General features: G+C 31.1%; 1 protein-coding gene across 1 annotated transcript; it reads left to right on the top strand.

Annotated features, from left to right (window-relative positions):
* The first annotated feature begins 11632 nt into the window (after positions 1-11632).
* Positions 11633-22376, top strand: LOC108915636. Its single transcript, XM_018721726.1, has 3 exons — positions 11633-11687; positions 19740-19810; positions 20161-22376. Exons 1-3 carry the CDS (start codon positions 11667-11669, stop codon positions 22118-22120), a joined length of 2052 nt encoding a protein of 683 aa, XP_018577242.1. The 5' UTR covers positions 11633-11666; the 3' UTR covers positions 22121-22376.
* The last annotated feature ends 3503 nt before the right edge of the window (positions 22377-25879 follow it).

Genomic DNA, 25879 nt, shown 5'->3' with positions numbered 1-25879 from the left:
TCGAGGTGCCAGTTGATACCCTAGAAGATCTAAGACAGCGAATAGTCCAAGCGTGTCGAGAATTAACTCCAATTCAGTGTCGATCGGCCACTACCTCCATAATTAGAAGATGTCGTGCTTGTCTACAGTCCGGAGGCGCCCATTTTGAACAAAATATTTTTTAAATCATTTCATTTTTGATTCACTTTTCGCTTTGTCTAGGTATAATATTAATTGGTAATTTTTTGGTTTTTTCAATTTACAAATAAATTTTCATGTATTGTTTGTCATTTTATTTTATTTAAAAGTACACCACAAGTAAATAAAGTGACTACAAACTGCTTGAAAAAAAAATAGGAGTATTGCAAGGGTCGTTAAGTTATCGCATTACGACATAGTCACATTAGATGTTAGGTACTTAAATATTTCTATTGTTTTCATCAACATCATTTAATTTCTAAAAAAAAACACCCTATATCTCAAAAACGAAGAATCTCCTAAATATTTTTAATACTATTGGTTAAACCCAAGGGAAGGGGAGACAAAAAGGCTTATTTGACTCACACATACTCGAGACTAAGACCAATTTTAATAGGTGTTATATTTTTTAGGTTTTATGACGAACGTCTTCCTAAAGTTTATTGACATAATCCAGAAGCACCCTTCCGAAAAATCAATTTTGTCATGAAACTATACGAGGAAAAAAGTGAATGTACACTTTTTGTCAATAACAAACTGTTCTATCTAAAAACAGCATAATTTTTTTATTTTCGATATTGCCGTATTAATTTTTTTTATAATTTAATGAGTCTGAGTCCCCATAACTCCGCCACTGGTTGCTTGCGAGACTTCTACTTCTATGGAAAAATGGTATTTTATAAAAAGAGGTGTCATGCCAAATTTGGCTTAAATAGCCTTCTTCATTTAAAAAATTCGAATTTTTTAAAAAATCTGTAACGTCCTATATTGCGTCTGGAAAAAAAATTTTTTCTTATTTTTTTATGAAGAATATCTCTTTAAACTTTGTCGACTTAATCCTGAAACACCCTGTATACAACAATTTAACTTATATTCGAAATCGTTTGAATCAACACGGCTTAGGCGAGGTGACTATCATAATGATAGCAACCTAAATAAACAATAAAAATTTGTTGTTTGAAAAAGTAGTGTCAGAATACATAGGTACGCGGATATAAATAAATAAACTTTAGATGTAAATATTCTTTCATTGTTGTGAGGGATGTGATATTTATTATTAAAAAATAAAATTACGTATATTTCATTTACCCCCGCTTCACATCAACTACACGAAAAAATTGACAGTCACAAATAGATACAATTCTATAAATTGTTTCTTTAACTTTTTCGTATGTAGTACTCTGTTTAATACATACAAGGTGTTAAAAAAAGAGTGTAAAATATTTAAGGAGGTATCTCCGGTTGCGGAGATATGGAATGTTTTATGTTTTTTAGCCCCTTTTTTTATTTTGTGCAAAAACGTTGTGTATTTTCTTAAAATAGTTGGTTGATGTTTAGTGAAATAAACAGTACATGTTTGACAGTTGTTCTCAGTGCACAAGTTTTCTTTCGCTATGGCTGGTTACTCTAACGCAGAATTAACAGACATGCATTTCATGTATGGTCGTGCTAATGGGAACGCCACCGAAGCGCGACGTCTTTATGTTGACGCTTTTCCAAATCGCCAGATTCCTTCACAGCGCATGTTTGGAAGAATTTACCAAAGATTGCGTGATACCGGTTCCTTGAGCAAACAGTGCCATTTATCCAGAAGACCAAGGTCGGTATTCACTCCTACAGCAGAAGAAGAAATTCTAGCACTGGTAGAGCAGAATCCAGGTACGAGTGTGAGGAAAATATCAGCCGATGTAGGAATTAGTGGTCCTCTTGTTTGGAGAATCCTTCACGAGCAACTGCTTTATCCATACCATGTGCAACGAGTAGAGGTCTTAAATCCATTAAATGATCATCAAGCACGTTTTGTTTTTTGCCGCTGGTTTCTACGTCACGATGCTGAAGATCCTCGTTTTCTTGCAAACATTCTTTTTACTGATGAGGCCGGGTTCACAAGAAATGGAGTGTTTAACTTTCACAATACGCATATTTGGGCCGACGAAAATCCTCATGCTCTAATAGAATCTGGACATCAGGCACGTTTTTCATTAAACATTTGGATGGGTATTGTAGGTGACAGGTTTTTAGGTCCTGTTGTTTTACCAAACCCATTAACAGGCGCTGCTTACCACAACTTTCTGCAGAACACACTGTATGAGTTTTTGGAAGACATTCCTTTGAATCAGGAGCAACAAATGTGATTCCATTCATTTTTCCATGGCCGTTAGAGAGCATTTACACCAAACTTTTCCACATAGATGGGTAGGAAGGGCCGGACCTGTTTTATGGTCTCCAAGATCGCCTGATCTGAACCCTCTAGATTTCTTTGTTTGGGAATATTTGAAGACATTAGTGTATGGTACTCCTGTAAATAGCCTGGAAAAGCGCTGCAGCTACGGATTAATCGAAAGTGTCAAGAAATCCTAACCAAGGAGGGTGTTTTCGAATATCGTTGAGACGAAGATGTCATGCCTGCTTGGAAATAGACGGAGGGCACTTTGAACATCTTCTGTAACTTTGTTTTTTGTTTGTTAAAAGCTTCCTTTGTCGGTTTATTCCTAATAAAATAAAATGTTTGAAAAACGAATAGTGGTCCATATCTCCGCAACCGTTACTTTGCGGACCCATGTTTATTGAGACTTTTCTGTTTATTTTGGTTCATACTATTACCTCCTGAAATATTTTACACTCTTTTTTTTAACACCCTGAATGTAGTGATGAATACATTAATACCTAAAGAACGTTATGTCACAATAGAGGTAGTAGTGATTACTATCAGGACGTGTTTATTATCTGTCATTCAGCAATTCAAATTTGATTTTATATTCTCCACCACATACAACCATGCAGTAATAGAACTTAATTCAATTAATCCAGTTACTATGCATTTTCTTGTAATTACATATTAATCAAATATATTTATTAACATACAGGGTGTTCTACGAGCTTTATGACAAACGTTGACAGATTGGGTTAATTTCAAACATTTTTTCTTATATGAACATAGATTCGATTCGTATTTGTATTTTCTTTATTTATTAATCAATTTTATCTCGATTTTTTTATATTAAGTCACTAAAACCTTTTGTGTTGATTGTAAATTCTTTTAAGTTGAACAAAGAAAAGTTGTTTAGTTCATTTTAGTATAAATCCATCCACTCAATAAAAATATAGATAAAAACAAATGATTTTTCTATGAGACTTAGCTACTGATATATTTGTAGTTTTTTTTCTCTTGGGTATGAAATAATAACTTTTTATATCACTACTGGTAACAAATCATGTATGTACAAGTTGGTGCTGCTGATATAAAAAATAAAATATTAGAAAATCTATATCATGCTAACAACATAATACAATTGTGTTTTTAATACCTAATATCTTTGTCAAAAAATGTATTCTTGATTATTTGAAGCACACAAAATACTGATAGGTAGATAAGTACTACAAAAATGGGTATATAGAGAAAAAATAGTAAATTTGGGTAAATAATAACCTACTTAACTAACTCTATTAATCCATAATAGAAATTTTGAATGAAAATATTATTTAATTTGTAAGAATTTTGTGTTTTTTGTTAATTATTTTATGCAAAGAAATAAAGGCCAACCAAAGAGAGTTCAACGATCAGTGAAACAAGTAACTTCTCAAAATTATGTATAGGTATTGAAAACTTATCCGGGATGATTTCTATGAGTCAGTGACATAGTTCAGGGGATTGTTCTTTAGATAATTTTAGACAAAAAACCTTAATGATAATAGGGCATATAGTGGTGAATTTAAATAAAACTAAATAACTAAAACAAATAACTTTGACAATTTTTTTTATCAAAACGAAATATCACTTGATTTATGTCATATTTAAGTGAAAAAGAAGGTACCTTATTCTTTAATACAATGAGCTATTTTCGATTTTAAAGAATGTAAAATATCTCACCTTTTCATAGAGTTATAAATATAAAAATATATTAGAGATATGTATGTCAGATAAATCTCATTTGACACAAATTAATCTGTAAACCTACATAAAATTTTTATAAAACAGGAACTAGACTAAACAGCATTTAAATTGTTATTTGGGGTGGATACGATTAATTAAGGCTTTTTGATCTAAAATAACCTAGGAAGCATTTTACATAAATTTCCTATATTCCCTGTGTATTCCATTATTCTGATCCATTATTTTGAGAAGTTACTCGAAGTATTGATCCTGAACTTACTTATGTGCAACTTTTGCAATGAAATCATGAAATTCTTAAAATATAAATAGTGTTTACATTACTACAATATTACGGATTGATAGACTTTGCAGTTATTTAAATAACTACTCATTTATAAGTATAGCCTTACTAACATTTTTTACTCGAAACCGTAAGCCAATCATAATCAACTTTACATTAGTTCCCGTTAAATAATTCTTCTGTAAGTTGTAAATTGTATTTATTAACAATACAATTGCTATTAGAATCTCATATTCTTTTAACTAGATATAAGTACTTACTTCCTACAGGTAGGAACCTATTTTTATAAAAATTGGATCTTATTCTACATTTTTTAAAATATTCCACATTAATAATTATCGGTTATAAAATGGGAAGATTGTAGTATAAACAGTGCTGTGTTGATTTATCATAATTGTTAACATACTTATATCAACCACAATGAAATATGCCGTTAGATATTTCCATAAGTTCATTGTCGATACTATCTTGTGGGACACGAGATGGCATAGTTAATCAAAGTACAATAATAATTCTTCAAAGAACTATTTCATCCTGCAATCCTCGATACTAAAAATACTTTGCTATTATATAATAAATATTTTACTCACTTGTATATATTGAAATAGAATTTTGAATAAAATGCCGAAACAAACAGTTACAAAACGTTCCTCATCGATTTAGTGACTGATAAATTTTGGCAGTTTCAGCCTTTCAGATTATTTCCGCAAAAGACAAAACTTCAACAACTTATTTAAAATTAAAAACAAACTGTTAGAGGTCCACTTATAGAAATGAATTATTATTATTCATCTTTAGACAGGCACATATTAATTAATATTATTCCTCTACTAGCAGATGAACTTCAGACTATGAAATCGTTTAAATTTGCAACGCTGCAAAAAGTTCAGGACAATAAAATTAAAGCTGATACATACCTACTAGAACGCAGCTTGCCTTATAAAAGGCGGCTTGGCAGCTGCTATAATTGCGTTTGCTATTATTTCTTTTTAGCGATTACATAGCAACATATAATTCAGGATAAATTAACCACTCGTATACCTACAGAACTGGATAGTTAATAATTAATAATTTTCTCGGCATCCTCCAAACAGCGTTTATTTATATTGCTTTGTTTTTTATTAATATTTAAATATGCAGTTTCTTGCTGAATCAAGTGTTGCTAACTTAAGTATTTTGTGTGGTTAAAACTCCTTTGAATAGGCAATTTATATCGACTATAGGGATATAATATATAAATTAATGTTATTTAATTAACTAATTAAATTGCAGGAAGATACTCTTACTTCAGGCTGTTTAGTGGGTTCATTCATTTTCAGTAAACACTTAACGCCTTAAATATATAAGTGAAAAAATCGATAACTTTAATATTAACCATAATAAATAAATTTTAATTCGCGAAATCTGTCTGTTAACTTTTTTATTAATTTTATACATTATTTTTCCTTGTCTCCTTCAAAGTACTCTTCTTCCCTATTCACACACTTTTCCCAACGGTGTTTCCCAAAGCAGTCCTGGATATGCTTCATGTGAAATGGCCTTTAAAATCTGTGATAAATTTGAGCAGATGTCATCAATAATCTGAAAACAGCATCCTTTAAGCATTGATTTTAATTTCGGAAATAAAAAAAATCGCAAGGAGCCAGGTCTGGTGAGTAAGGAAACTGAGAGGATACAGTGATCTGTCACAAAACTGCAAATGTATTCGCATTATTGCTGGGTTACCCTATAGAGCGGACTGTAAACAACAATTTAAGAAATATGGCATACTTACACTACCAAGTGTCTATATCTTAGAATGTCTCTTGTCTATTAAGAAAAATATCCATATGTTTCGTCAACATTTTATAAACCATGATTATCCTACTAGAAACAGGTACATACAATATAAACCCTGTTCCTCTTAGACTAAGTAGAACTAGAGTCGGTTCTAATTACTATTGCGTGCGCTTTTTTAATATGCTACCTGAAGCAATTAGGTCCTTGTGTAATGCTCACTATAAAATGGGAATAAGAAACTTTCTTAAAATGAAGGCTTTTTACTCATTTGATGATTATTTTAATGATGATTTTGTTGCTCTTGTTAGTCCCCTAGGAATATCATGTAATGTGTGTGATGTGTAATATATTTCTTTATGTATTTTGTAATAGTGCCTTTTTTGTATCCATATTATTTATTTGTAGCATTTTTTTAATGATTTATTCACATATCTGTGCTTTAGTTTTAACCTATGTTTAGTTACTGATACTTTTGGTGTCATATTTCTTTTGTGACTTGTGTAAACATTTATCTTATGTTCTGACATCAATAAATTATTATTATTATTATTATTATTATTATTATATCCTTTTCTAATGAGTTAAAAATAATGCATCTGCATATGAACCAAAATGACCCAAACAAAATAAAAGGTGTGGTTGAAGTGTATGAATGTAGTAACACGCCGAGTTTGTAATGGCGTAACCCTCTTGAGGCCGATGTGATCGTTCGCACGTGCACACGTTTCGGCGCCCGATTCTTAGTATTTAACACAATTGCCAGACCACCAGGATGCGTACGAAAATAATATGGTTATAGGCCGCACTCTAATATATCGTCATATTCGGAAATGGTTTAGTTTGAAGTTTACGTATTTTACAGTAAAAATAAACCACGATAAAAGACCAATTTCTAACCCGAACCTGTTGACATCAAATTCATTGGAACGTAGCAGCCATAGAAATATTTGAGAGACAAAAAACTATTACACAACAACTTAAAAAAAAAGTCATTACTGCAGTAGGTATTTACAGTTTCATTTTCAAGTCGATGTCAAATGAAATAACAATTGAAGCGGTAGAGATATTTCGGTTCTCCTCCCAATAGCGTCCATTAATGTTTTTAACTTTGCTGACACTTTTTTTTCTTATAACACTTTGAAATTCCTTTCAACCTACATATTAATTTAAAAATCGCAAAGCTAATTTCAAACAGGAAACAAAATTGNTATTATTATAATAGTTTAAATTTTTCCCCTGTTCACTTTGTCTTATATGCGAATGTTATACTTTTTGCACACTACGTATGTGAACTTTTTGGATATGAATTTAGAAAAAATATGCTAAAGTCGGAATACAGTTTAATGGAAGATTTAGATTCCAACAGAACGATTGCCTTAAACATGCCCTATAATGAAATGTTGCTCCTTTCGAGCCTACAGAGTCTACAACTTTAAAAAAAATCGAATTTGGCAATATCTTGACATTTATTTCACAAAAATTTTAGTAGTCCTGTTTTTCTATGGTGCATGAGGGTCAAAAATAATTTTCATTCTGTGCTTATATTTAAATAGCGCTAATACTGTTGTACTTAATTTTTTTAATGTCCTCCCCATATAGGTAGGTTAAAGTAAAATAATAAAAATCTTGCTTAAGTAAAAATGGAATACTAGTTAAAACTCAAATAGACCAACAGATTTCAGAATAACAGCAATTTTTTGACTGGTTATATGTTAAACAGGAACAAAGGCTTGTTAAACAAACTTCAAAAAAAATTTTATTTAATTATTAACTAATTTAATTTAGTAACAAAATGAATTCACTTTATATTCAACTCAAACATAGGATTCTAAAAAACATATTAGTGAAATATTTCTGGTAAGGTATATATAAATATTTCCTTGGCTAAGGTTTTAATTATTATCTACAGCATATTTAGAACGAAACGAAATTTGTTTTATTCATTCTGCAGTATAGATAATTATTTTTGGAGCAAATTTTGTTTGGATGCCTATTATTTAGAATTGCTGTGACCAAAACGTTTTTCATAAGCATGTTAATATACACACCATTAGTTTTACTGTTAGAACAATCATTATAACGAGGCTTAAAAAAAATTATGAAAAATTGCTTTTTCGAAAAAGACAGACACACTGTATAAGGTGTACCAAAAAACTCGACTCTACACAATTAAGCATGATATTTTATAAAAAAAAAGGTCCACCTACGTTCTACCTTCGTTATTTATTATTCAGTTTTACAACTTCGTTCATAAAATGACAGTTATAACAGCAGTTGCTCTTGCAAGTCATATGCCCATAAATAAAAGCACATTTTATTATTACGTTATAAATGACATGGAGCGATATTACTAATTAATTGTAGATTTATTAGGACTTGGTAATACATTGTTTGTATTGTATAGGTTAACGTATACTAAGTGGGTATGTTACAAACCAATGAGAACAGTATACGACTAGAAAAAAAGTAATTAAAAAATGTTTCCATTGTCAATATATGTTTAGGTATATATTATATTTTTTTCTTAAGTGAAAATATATCTATTTAAACTATAGTTAACTAAAAGCATACAAATTTAATGTAAGAAAAATTTAAATAGATATGAATCAAATTTAAATCGTATCTACTTTTTACTGTGTAGCCATATTAACTAATTGAGTTTATTCCAAGAAAAGAATAAGCCAACAAAGTTCTGTATATATATTGGCAGTACCAATTTACATCAAACCTATTTTGAGTTATTACAGGAAAACCAAAGCAATTAAATGGCAAAAATGAGAATCCAAATCCAGAGAGTCAATTTCTGCTTGATGGAGCGTAATAACCTGAGGTTTACACCAATATTTCGTTTTAAATTCTTTTAAATGAACTGTATATGATTGAATGAAAAATGATGCTTAATATTCTTGTCGCATTTCTTCGCCAAGAAAGCAAAAAACCCTGACTTTCAAAATCTATATTTTTTACAAAACAAATATTTTGCCACATTTTTTTCTCTACAGGGTGTCCCCTACGGAGATACAGACCCCTAAAGGATGCCCCTGAAAATCGATTTTTTGCAATAACTTTTATTAAAATACTTTGTATAATTTAATTATTTTCTAATATGAAGGACGACAGATAAGATCCATAAAAATTTACCTATGAAAACAATTTGGCTTATTTGGTTTGCCTGGGATGGATTAGCACAAAAATAATTTTAGACAGCTTGAACTTTAAACTAAAAAAAACATACTCTTGGTCGATAAAATGAACTGTTTTCGAGAAAAAATTATTTTTGTTTAATATGATCTTTATTACATAATTTTGTACGTCAGTTCAACTTGAGCTCTTTCTAATGTTATGCATTCTCTAGGTTTACGAATTACAAATTGTTGGATCGAGGAGGCCAAGCCACTGGTCCTCTTCTTTCTATCCAACGATTTTCGAAATGCCTGTTTAAGTGTTTTCAAACTGCCAGACTAAAGTGGGGTGGTGCCCCCCATCATGCGTGAACCACATACCATGTCGTATTACCAAAGGTAGGTCGTCTAAAAGTTTTGGCAAGTTGTCTTGGAAAAATTCCAAATAAAGATCCCCAGTTAACCTTCTAGGCAATACAAATGGTCCAATGTGATGCCGATTATTCCGACCCATAAGTTAAATGGATTTAAACTGGTGCTGATAATGCGTCACAACAGAAGCATGTGGATTTTTTTCTGCCCATAAATGCAAATTATGGGAGTTTATGATTCCATTTTTCGTCCGTAAAGAGAATTGAACCGATGAAATTTGCATTGTTAAGTGCCTATCTAAAAGACAGTTTGAAAATTATATCCTTCGCGGAAAGTTTACAGGAAGAAGTGCATGGACTTTCTGTATGCGATAGTGATGCAATTGTTGCTCTGTAAGGATTCTAAGAACCATAGATTTTGGGCAATTAAACTGGGCAGCCAATTTTCGGACACTTATTGAAGGATCTGTTTCTAACGACATTTAGGATATCTTCTTCAGCGACCTCACCGCGATTGATTTGATTTCTACAATTGTGTTTGGCTTTCTCTACATATTACCTACTCAAAAAGTACTCTAATACAAGTAACAAATAAATTGTAATTTTCACCAGTCTCTCTTAAACGCTGATCCACTCTTTCAGAAGTGTTCCTGTCAAGAATTTTTCGATTTGGAAATCGTGCCTCATGAGTCCTCTGGCTTCTAAGGCCTTACATGATGCAAGTCCATACAACAAATGCATGTCAGCATATTCAGCAAACGTAAATTCCATTACGGCAAATAAAATAAATCCGAGGAATAAAAAAATAAGGAAAATATTACAAGTTTCGATACACTCTATCGTTAACTGACAGACTCAGATGGGTACTGTAATTCTTATTTAAGTCGGTAAATGTCAAAAACACATCCATAGCACCAAAAAACAAGTGTAAATAAAAGAAAGAATGTAAATTTTATCGGTTTATTTCTCTTTACGAATGTAATAAAAATCATATTAAACAAAAATAGTTTTTCCTTAAAAACAGTTCATTTTATCGATATCAATCAAGAGTAGCTTTTTTTTAGATGAAGGTTCAAGCTATCTAAAAAATATTATTTTTGTGTCTTTATCGTACAGGGTGTAAAAAAATTGACATTACTGTGCTACAGCTAGTCCGTCCCTGGCAAACCAAATAAACCAAATTGTTTTCATGGGTCAATTTTTAAAGGGTCTTATCTGTTGTCCATCATATTAAAAAATAGTTAAATTACACAAAGTATTTTAAAAGTTATTCAAAAAAATATTTTCAGGGGCATCCTCTAGGAGCCTGTCATGTTATTTTAACGTCTCCTCCTTTATAAATCCGAGAGGTTGCCCTCATATTCTGGGACACCCTGTATACACTGGGCAAATTCACTTTGCAACTTTTGACAGAAAAAAAATGAGTTGAATTTTATGAGATTTCAAAAAAAAATATTGTGATATATGCGTTGTGAGCTTATAAAAATTTTAATTTCTTCTGTCTGGTTGCCTTGACCTTCTACTAATAAAAAATAGTATATTTTAAAGATGAATATTTGGGAATGTATACTATTAACAAAACTGTGAGATTATGTCAATTTATGCGACAACCTCGATTTCTCGATTTTCCATTTACTTATCAACCTTCACGATAGGCATGCCATTTCTCCATATATGGTCTAGTCTTAAGTTGACCATTAAATTTTGGAAAATAATAAATTCTACACCTGTGTAATACTGACTACTCCAGGATATTATACAATGGGACTCCACTGAAAGATTATGTCTTCTTCAGACATGCAAAACAATGTGGCCCGTGGAAGCTAGTATCTCTGAAGACGACACCGAAGTAATCTAACGTTACCTGCCCCTTCTTTAAGGTTAGGAAGTAACATTTGATGCGGCTCTCGTCTGCTTACGACCGGTGACCATTGGACAAGTTGCAAAATTGTCTTCCGCCAGTTTTAAAAAGGCCGCATGAAATATTCTGGGAACAGTTCGTCACATGCTTAAGAATAGTGAATTTGCTTACCCCGTATAACATGAAGTGGTGTATTATATTGGTATGTAATTGAATTTAGAGAAATACCGCTTAGTTGTTCTTGGTCATTTTGTGTTGTGCTACGGTACAGTAGTGATATCGGTTTATTGTGGTTTTTATACCGGACTGTGGGTTACAGGGGGATTAATAATAGTGAACAATGTATCATATGTTAGCAAAACTTGATTTTGAATTGGTTTTCAATATTCAAATCATATCAAATGGCATAGATAGATGTCTTTACACTGGCAGATCTTAATATAATCGTCATAATTGCATTGCATTTGCAAACTGCATTGATGATAAAAAAATATATTTGATGGGTCTAAGAGAGTATCTTTGATTTATAAATTAAATTTAATCTAAATTTTGAAACATTTATACTTGTGTTACTATTTTTGTGTTTATTTTTGTTATATTCTATATACAGACTATTCGGCAAACAATGGTATTCCTTTTTCCTTTAATTTCATTTGAAGGTGGATCGTAATTCTTTCATTTTCGAGATACAGGATTTTGAAATTAGAAAAAAAAACATTTCTTGAAATATCTCTGAGGATAGATGAAACTTGAACCACTGATTTATCTAAATAGAAGTAAAAATTCACTATGTTGCCTTAAAAATATGTTAACCAGTGGCGGAGATATGAAGGGTTAGTATCACTAGGTGACTCAGAATTTCGATGCCAAAGTATTTCTAGGAAAAAAAATCTCTAAGTTCAAAAAATTATTTGGAAGTAAAAATTCTAATATACTTTTTAGGAGATATAACCATAGAAAATAAAAAAACTCTACGATAATAATTTTTTGAACTTTTGGCACATTATATTATTTATGTATTTAATGTTCTATTTCTAACAAAAAAATGTCAAATTGTTTTTATAGAACGAATAGTTTTAGAATTATTTTAGATTTATTTAACTGTTGTAAGCTTACTTTAATATAATAAAAATCTAAATTCTAAATCGGTTCTTGCTTTGAGCAAAATTAAGAGATCTTTTTTCTTAGAAATTCAATTGGTAAAAAAAGCACGAAACTAATTTGCAGAACACTCATTCTGAGGCTCCTAATGGTGTTGACCCCTCGTATCTCCGCCTCTGGTTAACACATTTTTAAGTCAACTTAATGGGCTTTTACTTCTCCTTATATAAATCTGTCACTCAAGCTTTATCAGTCTACATCAAAGATCCTCAGATAAATTTCAGAAAATGTGATATTTTTTTCTATTTTCTTTTTCTAAGGTTTTCTTTCTCTAAATTTTTTCCAAGACTAATTGCATTAAATGCAGTTTTGTAAAATCTGTTTTACATTTAACAATTTTTCATACAACAAATTTTCAAGAAATTGAAAAGAAATTTAAAAAAATGGTAGAAATTTCTTAAATTTAATGTATTCACAAAAAATGGCAATGATAGAACCAGTTCCAGTTTATTGGCCAATTTTGGGGACATCAGTGTTAGTTACGTTAAATATTATAGTTGCCTTCCGCTATTTTGGCAGATTTAACACTTCTTTTTATTAATATCACATGATTATATTGAAACATCGATATGATTTTTTTTTCTTTCATAACGTAACTTCTACATACTATGAATTAAATATATTGACATCAAAAATTAACATTAAAAAACTAGATTGCTAGAAATTTTGTAAGTATTACTATATTTTAGTTTTATATTTTATTCTAAAAGTTGATAGTTTTATGTTCTGTCAATAAATTGAACAGTATATTCTACCACATAAAATGGTACCATAAATATTATTATCACATGAACATAAATTATGACAATTATTGGGTGAAAAATTTGTAAATGTAAAATAGATTTGGGAATATCTTTATTATTTCGATAATATAAAGGTAATATATAATTAATTGATACTAATTATATTTAAATACATCTTGACTAGTATATTAATATCATTGCGATCAAGTTGCCATGTTGATTATAAGATCATTATAAAATTATATAAACGTTAAGATTAAATATTAGGGTTCAAGTCATTATAACTTGTTTATGTGTTATTTATTTTTGTATTATTTCTTATAGTAAAGCTTTATAATTCTCAATAATATTCAATAACATTGTAAAATTGAAATTCCACTCATATCGCACTCAATAATGTATCAATTTATGTTATTTTCACTCTATTATTTATACTAGCAATTACATTATTAAATATTATTGAGTTAATTTTTACTCAAAATTTGAATATAGTTAAATTAATTACATGCCATATATTTACGTATTTAACTTTTTGTCTATTCATTTGACATCATAATTAAAAAACATAGTTTTCAGCATGAAATTATTAGAATATAATTTCACACATATTCAAAGGTGTTTTTGTAAAAGGTTATACCTTAGCAAATTTCTTGAAATGGGTGCTTAAAAGAAAAGGGAGTCAATAACCAAAAATAGAACTCAAATTCAAAAAGAAATTATTGGACAAAGCCAGTGGATTTATAGCATTATAATAATGGTATAAAACCTTTTAATTTTACTGTAACAGAAACTGATCAGACGAATAGATGTTATTATTAGAGATCGGATATGCTATTTTTACTAATGGTGACGAAGCATCAACTACTTCACATTTTAGTAATCTCATTATCCGTGTCATTGTACAATACCTAATATGTACATGTCTGCCTCTGATATGAAGCCTCGCATCGATCAATTTATTCGATACGTATCTAGAGGCACCCTAATGCCTGCCCTGTCGGCCTGGCGTGCCGTGCATTTCATTGTCGTTTGTGTGAGTGAGTTTGACGCTTTGCTCAGTCCAGTGCATGGCACGTGTTTTTATGTCAGTCAATAGGATTGTGTATCGTGAGCATAGAACGGCATACGGCTTAAGATGGCCTATCAATGGAATGTAAATTCGGTGGTGATAAACAACCGTCAAAAAAACCTCCTGAGTGGGTAATTTGGAAACACTCACTCAAATTTAGTAAGAAATTAGATTTTTAGATTATTATTATAGTAGAATGTAATTAATCAGTTTTTGTTCAAATATTATTATACATGAGTAAAGTTTTCAAAATACTCAATACTAAATTAAAAAATATCCAATAATTTAACTAATTATAACTCAGTAGTTTTAATTTGTTCACTCACGCCAATTATTTATAGTGCAGTATCAATCAATATTAGCATAATCAATAGTATTTTATTATAAGTGTTACGGTATTTCAAATTTACCTGATCAGTTTCTAAAATGTCAAGTTAATCTATGAAAAATATGTCACTATATTTGTTACAAAAACTGCTTGAAGATGGAGATGACTTTTACAAAATAGAAATGATATGATCATATGAGACCTCATATGATTTAAGATGAATTTACTTATTTCTAATTGAGTACTTTTTTCCATGTTGTTGGGTACCGTCAAATATTTTTTAAGTAATTATTGTATGTATACATTGTTGCAATGTGTTATATTATTATTAGCTTAATCAACATCAAATTGCACATTCACCAATTACCAAAAACTAACACCATACCCGTTAGAGTTAGCTTCCTTTGTTCTTGTAATTTTTTTGATAATACTCCTATTTGGAATAAAAAGAGTGTACCAGTGTATTTAGGTATTTATCATTGCTGGCAGCTGATGCAGATTTTATTAAAAAGAAAATTATGCCAATAATAATCAACGTAATAGTACCGTAAACTTTGTAAAAACTATCTGTTCTGCATATTAAACCGCAATAAGTGGTACACGGCGTTGGTTATTAAAAACAATTCGATCCCGTTTTGATCCAAATATTTTTGTATTAAAATAAGTCTGGCAAATACGGCTAAGGTAAAAGTTAAACTACATATTTATACGCAAGAGGTCCCAAATTGTAGAGGCTAAACTTTAGGTATTACAGAAACTGAAATAAGAAAGAAATTGTTAAAAATGCAAATTTATTTAAATATTTCTGTGTCTCTAATAAAATCCATATGTATTCAAGTTGAAATCCGCAAAAAGTTTATTTTTAAATGTTGACAACGTTTAAAGAAAAACAAATAAAAATTTGTATTTTGCTTGTTCCCATTTAGGCCATTTATTTTTTTGGGTAAAATCTGGCGCTTCGAACATTAGAATAACCTGAATTCCATTACATTTAACGCTGAAAATTTTGCTATTCCACTCTAAATTTTCTGACAGACAGGAAGATTTTAATAAAGGAAATAATATTATGCACTGTTCGCACATTTAAAAAATCGTCACTAACACTTATACGTTGCATTCAAATAACAATATAACGAAAACTAAATGGGATATCAAAACATGTGGTTATAGAGGTTATAGACTAAATATCTCCATTAGCGCGTACTTCAAAAAGTTTGGCTATTTTCTGAACAGTTCTCGTAAGTTCATTCAATCATTTTTTTCCTCAAGGATCTATGTCGACATGTTAGTAAAAACATGTTAGGGACACCCTGTATGTTTACTTCATCTAAATCTTTTAGATGCGTAGATATTTGGAAGGTGTATTCTACATATTAATTTAAGGAAGGAATATGAATATTTAAAAGGGCGCGACCAAATTCTTTCTTAATATTTTTAATTTTCAAAATGTGACGCCCTGTATTGTTCTAAGAAAATACAACTTCCATTAAATAATTGGATGCATAAGACAACTACCCATCTATATTATAGGCTTGAGGCTAGAATCCATTGTGTTAAAGTCAGTCCTCCCAAATATGGATTCGCCGTAACGGGATCTGAATTTCTAACCACTACAATCCTTTTGATATTAGCGGTAACACATCTTCCTTCATAACCGAATCTTTGATCTTGTTTGTGCATCGTTACTAGGTAGAATATAATGGGCTTTCGCCGAGCGTATCCAATATCTAATTGCCGACATCCATTATTGAGCGCTGTGGTCGAGAAGGAGTTAATTTAAAAAATACAAAAGAAAATAATCAGATAAGTATCTATTTGAACTGGGAAGTAAATCGGGGAATTTCTGACATTGCAGGAACAGGTTAACAAACTATTTATTTTTATATGTCCATACACAGAGCAGGTCTGACTGAACTGGTACGAATGTTTGCAAGGAATGTAGAGCTAAAAGAGGTTCAAAGATCAGTGGAGGCAATACGGTAAACATATGTAGTCAATTATTTCTTCATTGTTGTCTAAAATTATGTTGAAAACTCAATTTCAATTTCTGTGTTTCAGCTTTCATATTTCTTTTAAACTTCACAGTAAAGTTCACAGTAAGTTTTAAAGTTCACAGTAAGTTTTTGTGCAGCATCTTTAAATGGAATATCATTTTTATGACAGTGGTATATTAGATCAAATTAATTTTAAAGATTTTTTTAAATGCTGGTTCTTAATGGGCCAACTGCGTGTGTAAAATCTAATTCTATTTTAAAAGAGGTCTACTTGAAAGCGCCATGCTTAAAATGCAGAAATATGATAACAAATTTATCATGGCTGAATTTTGCATATGTATTTGTCAATAAATATCCTAAAAACAGAAATAGGAAATATTTTTCTGTGGGTTTACAATATTATTAACGGTTTCAACACAACAGGTTCTTATTCTTTCATTTGTACTAGGTACCTTTGTTTCTTTTGCATTTAAAAATTATTAATGAAAGCAAAGTAAAAAATACAGTAGATTTAAATAAGAAAAATGATTTTTACTTTTTAAAGTTTATACTTAAGTGTTTTAAGGAAAATATTATATGTGACACGAAAAGAAAAATCAACTGTGTTTTAGAATTATGTCGGTACAATAAAAATGAACATTTACAAGAAAGTATATTATTAAATATTTTTTGACAAACTGAAGTAAAGTGAAGAAAAAAAAATAAAATCAATCATATTAACTATAGTAGGATCGTATACGATGCAAAGTAGAGCAAAAAATTGTCGGCCTTTTATCAAAGGAAAATCGTGTCATCATTTTTAGGAGGCGTAAGATAAATCATTTCAAATTCAATGAAAAATCTGAAATACCGCTGCATACGCACTGTGTTCTGGTAATAGCTGTAGTCGCCCAGGTGCATCGAGTGTACGAACTGGTCGGTTATACGTCAAATACTAACCTGGCGAGCTTTGCCGTCAATTAGAGAGCGCTTCCAAAAAACAAGTAAACAACAGTGGCGCGTACAGAGGTAAAATGTAGTACATATGTGGAATTTAGGAAACAAATTGGATTTATAATATATTACATTTAAAATAAATAGTTTATGAGAATAAAGGAATTTTTGTAGCAACAAGGGTGCCAGACCTGAACTTATCCCCTCGTCCCTTCATAATGTATAAAGAAATTATTCCATTTGTAAAACCCTTAAAAGCGTACTTCATTGGTTCCCTTGACAGGCAATGATTTATTACTTTGCATCGAATATGATCCTACTATAGATGCTTTATGATAATGAACATTTTATATTGCATTTAGTGAAGTCAAGTACAGAGCATTCATAAATGCTTACAAGCCACGTGACCAGTAATTTTGTCTGGAATAGTAATTTTATTTCTTTCAGCTTGGCAAATAAATTTCGGTAAAGTTAAAACAATAATATCAAGATTACATAATATTCTGTTTCATTGGTTGTGATTGGTGTAATTTTTCAAGAGATTCTATTCGACCAATCAGCGATTGCAAGATTGTTGGGTTGCTTAAGCTCGTTGGTCACGTGGCTTGTAAACATTTATGAACATTTTTCGTCACGAAAAAATAAGTAAGTAAAAACAACTTACTGTTCAATATTTTTGACGCAATAGAATATTAATTTAAATTTTTTTAATATTTAACTTCTTTTTCAATGTTATAAGACACCTAACTAAAAAAAGTTCTAAATAATGTCATAAATAATTTACTTAATTACATGCAATATCTCGTTTACTAATAATGTTTAAAATAAGAACAAATAACTGTTGTGTTACTGTTTTTTTACGGGCTCTCGGTACACAAAATAATAATTTAAATGTACTATAATTCCATTTTTCATGAACAATTCAAATTACTTTATCTGGATGATATCTTTAACATGAGTCGACATCTGACACACCCTGTAAAACACCAAATTTCATAGTTTATCGGTCAAACACCTGTTATTCTACGAACTAAATATTCAAGTAGAGTAGGTATCATGAATTATTTTCGGTGAATTATCTTTGTATGCTCTAAAACATTACAGGATGCCACTATTATCGGCCATCATTTAAATGAAGACAAAAACAGTTTTTTCAAATAATCATTCCTCTTTTTGAGAATAGGCGTAAGCATTTTCAAATCATTAAAATTAAAATAATTTACCCATTTCGGATATTTAGAGAGATATAACGTTTCGCACAAAAAGTTTTATATATATTTTTAATAACGAGGACAGGTTTCAAGAATTTCAGGACTACATAGCAAACATGACTGACAAGAAAAAATTCATTGTGGGTTATAAAAACCGTTGTTTATGTAACAACCTGAATTTTATCGCATGTGAAATATTTGCGAGTTCAAGTGGCATATTTTCTGAATATGTAATATCTAGAGTTACCGTTAGATATCACACTATTTATAGAAACGTTAACATTTATCTAAGTTGCCGATAGAAGTAACAGTTCCTGACCTGTCAGCAAAGTAAGATATGTATCTGATAATGATTATGATGTCCATCGATTGAAACGGACTTGCTGATATTTATTTTAATTTATGCAATTTAATTGACTTTTAATGTTACACCTTATCAACTCCATAATACAGTTTTTGTGCAAGTTTGGAATATGTCCATTATTGTAAATAAATTTTACTACACCAAGTGTAGTAAAAAATGAATATCACTAATTAAATGTAAAAAAACTGCTTTACAGAGAATTAAAGGAATTAAAGAATTATATAGTAAAATATTCATCAATAAATAATTGATGATGTGGGCATTGAATGGTATATTCAAAATTTTTACCATAAACTTGTTTTATGTGTTATTGAGAATTATCATAATCTTCATTGATTAATGATCCATGCAATCAAAAATAATTCTTGTTTATAAATATTTGTGATATGTTGTGGTTCTCTAATAATAATTATCAAAAGCAAACTCATTGAATGAGCGTCTTCTGTTTCAGATGTCGATGTTTGCTGTCACATGCAGTAGGCCACAGGACAACGTACACCAAAATGAGGAAACCACCGTAGAGTAAGTGGATTCTGATATTATATTGCTTGCAATTGTGTAAATAATAATTACTAATAATGTAACATATATGTACATGTACCTAGTTTAGAAACTAAATTAAAAAGTAGCGATGTATCGCCTTTTGTATTATATTTCTTAGGTGGTTTAGAAAACTTCTTTCGGAGTAGTGAATATAGCTGGTCAGATTCTTGCGTGCAATAGTGTAGTTAATAGAAGATCTAGAAGTGCATCCAATTATATTTGGTAAGTTTTAGTCTCTACTAATATATTAATCAATTTAACTATTAACATTTGTATCTGTATAAAACTCGAACATGGGATCTACCAGTAACGTATTGCTTTAATTTTAGATTGGAAAAGCAAACAATCGTTGAAGTAACTCCAAATCTTCGAAAATATGTGGATCAATTTCCACACCCAACGCAAAGGAAAATAGAAGACAGTACCAAGGAAATCCTAGAGAAAATCGCAGAAGTCAATAGAAGACAAGGACTCGTGTCAAGAAGAGACAAACCAAACTACTTCCATTTCCCTTTTAGTTACTCAAGATCCCAAGAAGAACAAAATGCCCATAGTGGGCTCAGTAAAGAAAAAACATTAACAAGAAGCCCTTTCAGTAATCCAATTCTGGAATATTTGCTTGCGAATAAAAATCAAAATGAAGAAACAGACACAAAAGTTCAGTCACCTAACCAACAACCTGATAGTTATGTAGACAATTATGGCTCAGAAAAATCGTTTTCAACTAATGATTTAGCTGGTATAACTAAGGAAGACATTATTCCTGGCCAATACATAAAGAGGAAGATAGTACACCAGCAAACGTTTGCAATACCCATGCCAAGCATGTACCCGTCGCAGCCTAACTTTATGACACCTCAAAATATGCCGTCCAATGTAATGCCACCACAAAATATGCCTTCAAATGTAATCCCAATAGGGGTAAACTTACCACCAAGTTTTTCCCTCCAGCCCCCATCGATTAACGAAAACAAAGAAAAATCCAGTGCAGGTGAAGATAGGAAAAGTCTCAGCAGCTTAGAAAAGCAAACAGTGGATAACATTAAAAACATTGTATCTAACTCGCAAATGTTGCAATCACAAGGCTACCCTTTTTTGTATAACCCATACTTGCAGTATCCTCAAGCAAGTGCGGATCAATACCAATTCAGTGGTTTTAATACACCGAACAAAGTTATTCCCGAACAAACAGATGATCAATATGCGTATCGAGTGTATGGACCTTTTGCACTACCTAACTCTGATAAGGGTAGACAGAATTGGAATTGGCCAGGTGCTAACTATTTCCCAATTTATATTCGAGATCCCTTTCTTCAGTTTTATAATGCTATTACAAGCATGGTAGAATACGGACCTAGTGCCGGTCAAGGTGGACCATGCAAGCGACCGCCTAAGATAAAAAGCAAAGGTGAAACCGTATCCAGGGAAGGAAAGAAAGCTGGTTCAGAAAGAGACAGGGAACAAATTGTCGTAGAAATGGGAGACAAGACTTCCGGACAAATCACTATATACGGAGCCGATGATGAAGACAACAATACCAGCAGTTACTTAGATATTGAGAATATAGATATAGGAGGGAACAGAGAAAGTGGATTAAAATTTACAGTGAGTTTAGCAGCAGGTGAAAGAGAAGCTAAGGGATCTGAGGAAAGGATGATAGCATTGAAAACTGTATGGGATAAGTCTAAGGAATCTGTTAAATCAAGCGGGACTTATAACACTTCTAGATCTTCCAGTAAGCTAGAAAAGTTCTCGGAAAGTGCAAAGGACGTTAAAGCACCTCCATTTTTTAAGCCTCAAATAAAACCATCGACTACTTCACCTCCTAGACAACAACCCGTTCAAACCCCTCCTATACGAGATCCAACAGTGCACGTTGAAGAAATAGACGACGAATTTGACGACGATGAAAAATCCGAAGAAATTTCCATTTCCAACGATGGCAACAAAAAACTATTCAGCAGAGACAATACGGGCAGTGGAATCTTCATCCACAAATTGAAAGTTAGGAAGGGTGGTGTAGCTATTGCCGGTCCTGGTGGTATAGCCACGGCAGGAAGTGGTGGAACAGCCATTGTTGGTCCAAATGGAGTTGCTTATACTCAGCCGGACAGTCTGGCGATCGCCGGTTCCGGAACTAAAGTTGTGGCAGTGGATCCTACTATAAATTTGGGAGATTTGATAAACAATACTTCTCTAGGAAACAAGACTAACGCAGCAGCATTTCCTCCATCTAGAGTGGGAAAAGTGGTAGCCGTAGGGCCAGTAATATATTATAACAAAGGATGATCGCTGAGTTTACTTCAGTGTTGTACATAGAGTAAGGATGTAGGTGTGGCATGACTTCTAAAGGATTCCAGTTTAGGTCGTCTATTTTCATAAATAAATAAGAAACACAAAAGACTGAAAAAAATTGTGTTATTCCATTAATTATAAAAATTGTGAAGCTTTAAATGTGAGTGAATTTTTTCGCAATCTCTATTGCTTAAGTAGTTAAGAATGTACGAGTATCTACCAAAGAAGGAAGATGTTTAGATTCACCTCTATTATGTATCTACCAAAAAAGGAAGATGTTTAGATTCACCTCTATTATGACACTTTTAAATGCCCATATTAAAGTTTAAAAGTTAAAAAGAAAAGTATTAGACCTTAAAAAAGTCGAAAAAGAAAATAATTGACCAAAACATAACTGTCTTCTTTACAAGTCATTAATGTCGTAATTTAAAAATTTGTTAACATGTATTACCTCAGTTGGAATAAAATGTTTTCTCTACATATCTCTGTTATTTAACTACTTGCAGTTATTTTTTTTATACTTGCATACCTTCAAAATATTCATGTAAATATCTCTCTTTCCTTTCATACATAAATACTTCTAATTCAATATCATATTACTAACTATGTTAACACATATTTGCTTATACCATATTTAATTCTTATTTAAAGGATTATATTTTCGATTTTCTAGTGAGAGTTAAAAGAAGAAATCGATTTTTGATACTGAAAATTCTATTAATGAGTAAAATTAGTAATAAATGTATTTGAGTAAGTTCAGCCTTAATTTGAAAAAAATTAAAGTGGTCATATTTCTAGGTCCACAACGTCTGTGACAAAAAAATTTCTAACGGAATGTACGAATTTTCGAAATAAAATATTTTTTTAGTAATTAACTGATAATATAATCAGGCATTTTTTAAATTTATCACGAAATTAAATTTAATTCGTAGTGACATATTTCTAAATTTTAATTTGATATTAACATTTAATTTTTTAAGCTTCATAATACTACAACTTTAAAAAAAATTAAAATTTTTTGAAAAGTAAGAAAACACCTGTCTGTATTTTTGAGCTGGTTATGACATAAAATATTTGTCATATACAGGGGTGAGTCATTAATAATGGTACACAGCTTAATAGCATATTGTCAACGTCAAAATATAGTGATTGAGCCAAACATGCCTTATTCAATTAGGTATTGCTCCTTTTCGTTCTACAGGGTGTTAAAGTTGAAAAAATATTTTCCTTTTTTATCTATATTTTAAGTATGTATGGACTGATTGTTTTGAAAATTTGTAGTTTTACGTTTCTTGAGAAGGCAAATTAATATGCAAACAGTGTTGGGGCCACGTCTAGAGGGCGCTAGTTAGACTGTCCTATCAATGTAAAAATCTGTCTAACTTTTTGTATTTTACAATTTTGAATTTTTTAACTGCAAATTATTGAACTACGTTCAATTTTAAATAAAAAAGGTGTACTAGTTACAAATCGATAAACTAATCCGTTTTCGAGATACAGATGTTTTAAGTTTTTGAGATTCGGCGGGAAACATTACAGCAATTAAAGATTTTATTATGCATATCTTAACCAATTATTAACTACCAACTTCAATGCACTTTCTTAGCCTTTTATTAAGATATCCTCTTCTCTAAAAAATATCGACAAGAATAAAACTACTTCTTAATCAAATTGAGTAGAAAACAATATGGTATTGTAGTGACAGCTGTCAATTTATTATATCCATGCCTACTACTTTGTAAAAAATAATTTTCTAATTTAATTCCCATCGAATCTCAAAAACTTAAAATGTTTGTATCTCGAAAACAGTTGAGTTTATCGATTTGTAACAAGTGTACCGTTCTTATTTAGAATTGAACGTAGTTCAATAATTTCTAGTTAAAAAATTCAAAATTGTAAAATATAAAAAGTTAGACATATTTTTACATTGACAGGACAGTACAACTAGCGCCCCATAGACGTGACCCCAACACTTTTTGTATATTCGTATTTGCCACCTCAAAAAACGTAAAGCTACAAATTTTCAAAACAATCGGTCCATACATACTTAGATATAGATAAAAAAATATATTTTTTTTCAACTTTAACACCCTGTAGAACGAAAATGAGCAACAATTGATTAAGGCATGTTTGGCTCAATCGCTATATTTTGACGTTAACAATCTGCTAGTAAGCTGTGTACCATTATTAATTACTCAACCTGTATATGTGTAAACCTTCTCGAGATCTGAAAATTCAGTCTTCTTATCCTGGGAGTTACCTATTTATGTGTGCCTAGAAATCATCTGCTAAAAAATGGTTTGGGTCTTCTGCTTCATTATCAAAATATGACCACTTCAGTTTTCACCAACCGCTACTTATACTTATTCTACTACTACATTCACCAACCGCTATTTATTCACCATTCCCAAAAAATGCATGTGCAGTAAATATTATAAAATTACAACAGTTCAAAATTTTTTTGTCACATTATTATTTGTCAGTCGTCTTGTATCTCACAGATATAGGAAGTGTCCCACCGAAAAGTGTAACAATCTTATAACTTTCTAGTTTCTTGCTGTTTAATTCAATATTTAAAAAAAATAACCCACCCTCAAAATATTTATTTTGTTGTAATTTCATCAATATTTAATTTAAATATTTTAATTCACCTGTAAGAAATGTTTAAAAAGGTCATTAATAATATTTTCAATTCAATCAAATTGAATATTGCATGATTATGAGGAACTTCTGTTAATAAAACTATCCTAAAAAAAATTCCTAATATAAGTTTGATTATACCTTAGGCGACCTTGCTTTTGAAGAGAGTGGATAAGATTTAAGAGTCGTAAATTATATTTAGCAGGCGCTACCCTTTGAAAAAAAAAATAACTCGGACAAAAACTAAAAAATTGTACGTGTTAAAATTTAGGAGGAATGCTCTACACATCTCTTCTTTTTGCCCTCACTTAACACGACACAAGAAGGCTAATACCCGCTTTTTCTTTTCCTCAGATTATTAACTTTCCCTAACGGACTACGTTTTCCTAAATGGTTACCTCATCCAGACCATCAATCTCAGTTCTTCGGGAAGCTTCATCACCCCTTCATCTTTAATCCTAAAAGTCACTTTACACTCTACAACAACCTACACCCAACGCAATTAGAAATTTCTAGCTCTACTCAATACTATCACTTCCCAAGGTATCACAAAAATCCCGAAACCCTAACAGTTCAAGGACTTAACTCAGAACCAACTAGATCAGTGTCATCTAAAATAACTACACAAACACCAGCTGCCATGAACCTGAAACTGAAAGTTGAATCAACTACAACTCCTAAACCAGTAACCGCATCTACCAGAGAAGAAATAAAAGTTAGTGACATTTTGAAGCATAACAATCAGATACGTCTGCAAGCGATTAATTTGAAGGACCCATCATCTCTAGCTCCATACAGGGCGCATCCTTTGTTCCACTACGTGAAAAATAAAAATACTATTCAGAAAGATAAGATAATCAGTTTTAGGAATGAGGATCAAGCGGAAAATGATATTACGACGTTGATACTTAAACCAGTTGCAAGAGCTGTGGCTGGTGTTGAAGGCAAAGCCGTTTCAACCCCGGTATCAAAAGCCATTCTCCGACCTGGTACAAACGTAGACATTTTATTTGAACCAGAGGCTGTTGCCATTGCAGGAGCTGGAGGAATAGCTCACGCAGAAAGCAATCTAGAGATAAGTTATGAAGAGATTATTTGACCCGAATTTGTTTC

The sequence above is a fragment of the Anoplophora glabripennis genome, unplaced genomic scaffold (genome assembly GCF_000390285.2).
Source record: "Anoplophora glabripennis isolate ALB-LARVAE unplaced genomic scaffold, Agla_2.0 scaffold1091, whole genome shotgun sequence".
Taxonomy (NCBI): domain Eukaryota; kingdom Metazoa; phylum Arthropoda; class Insecta; order Coleoptera; family Cerambycidae; genus Anoplophora; species Anoplophora glabripennis.
The sequence above is the reverse complement of the archived record's forward strand: the minus strand, read 5'-3'. Positions and strand labels throughout refer to the sequence as shown.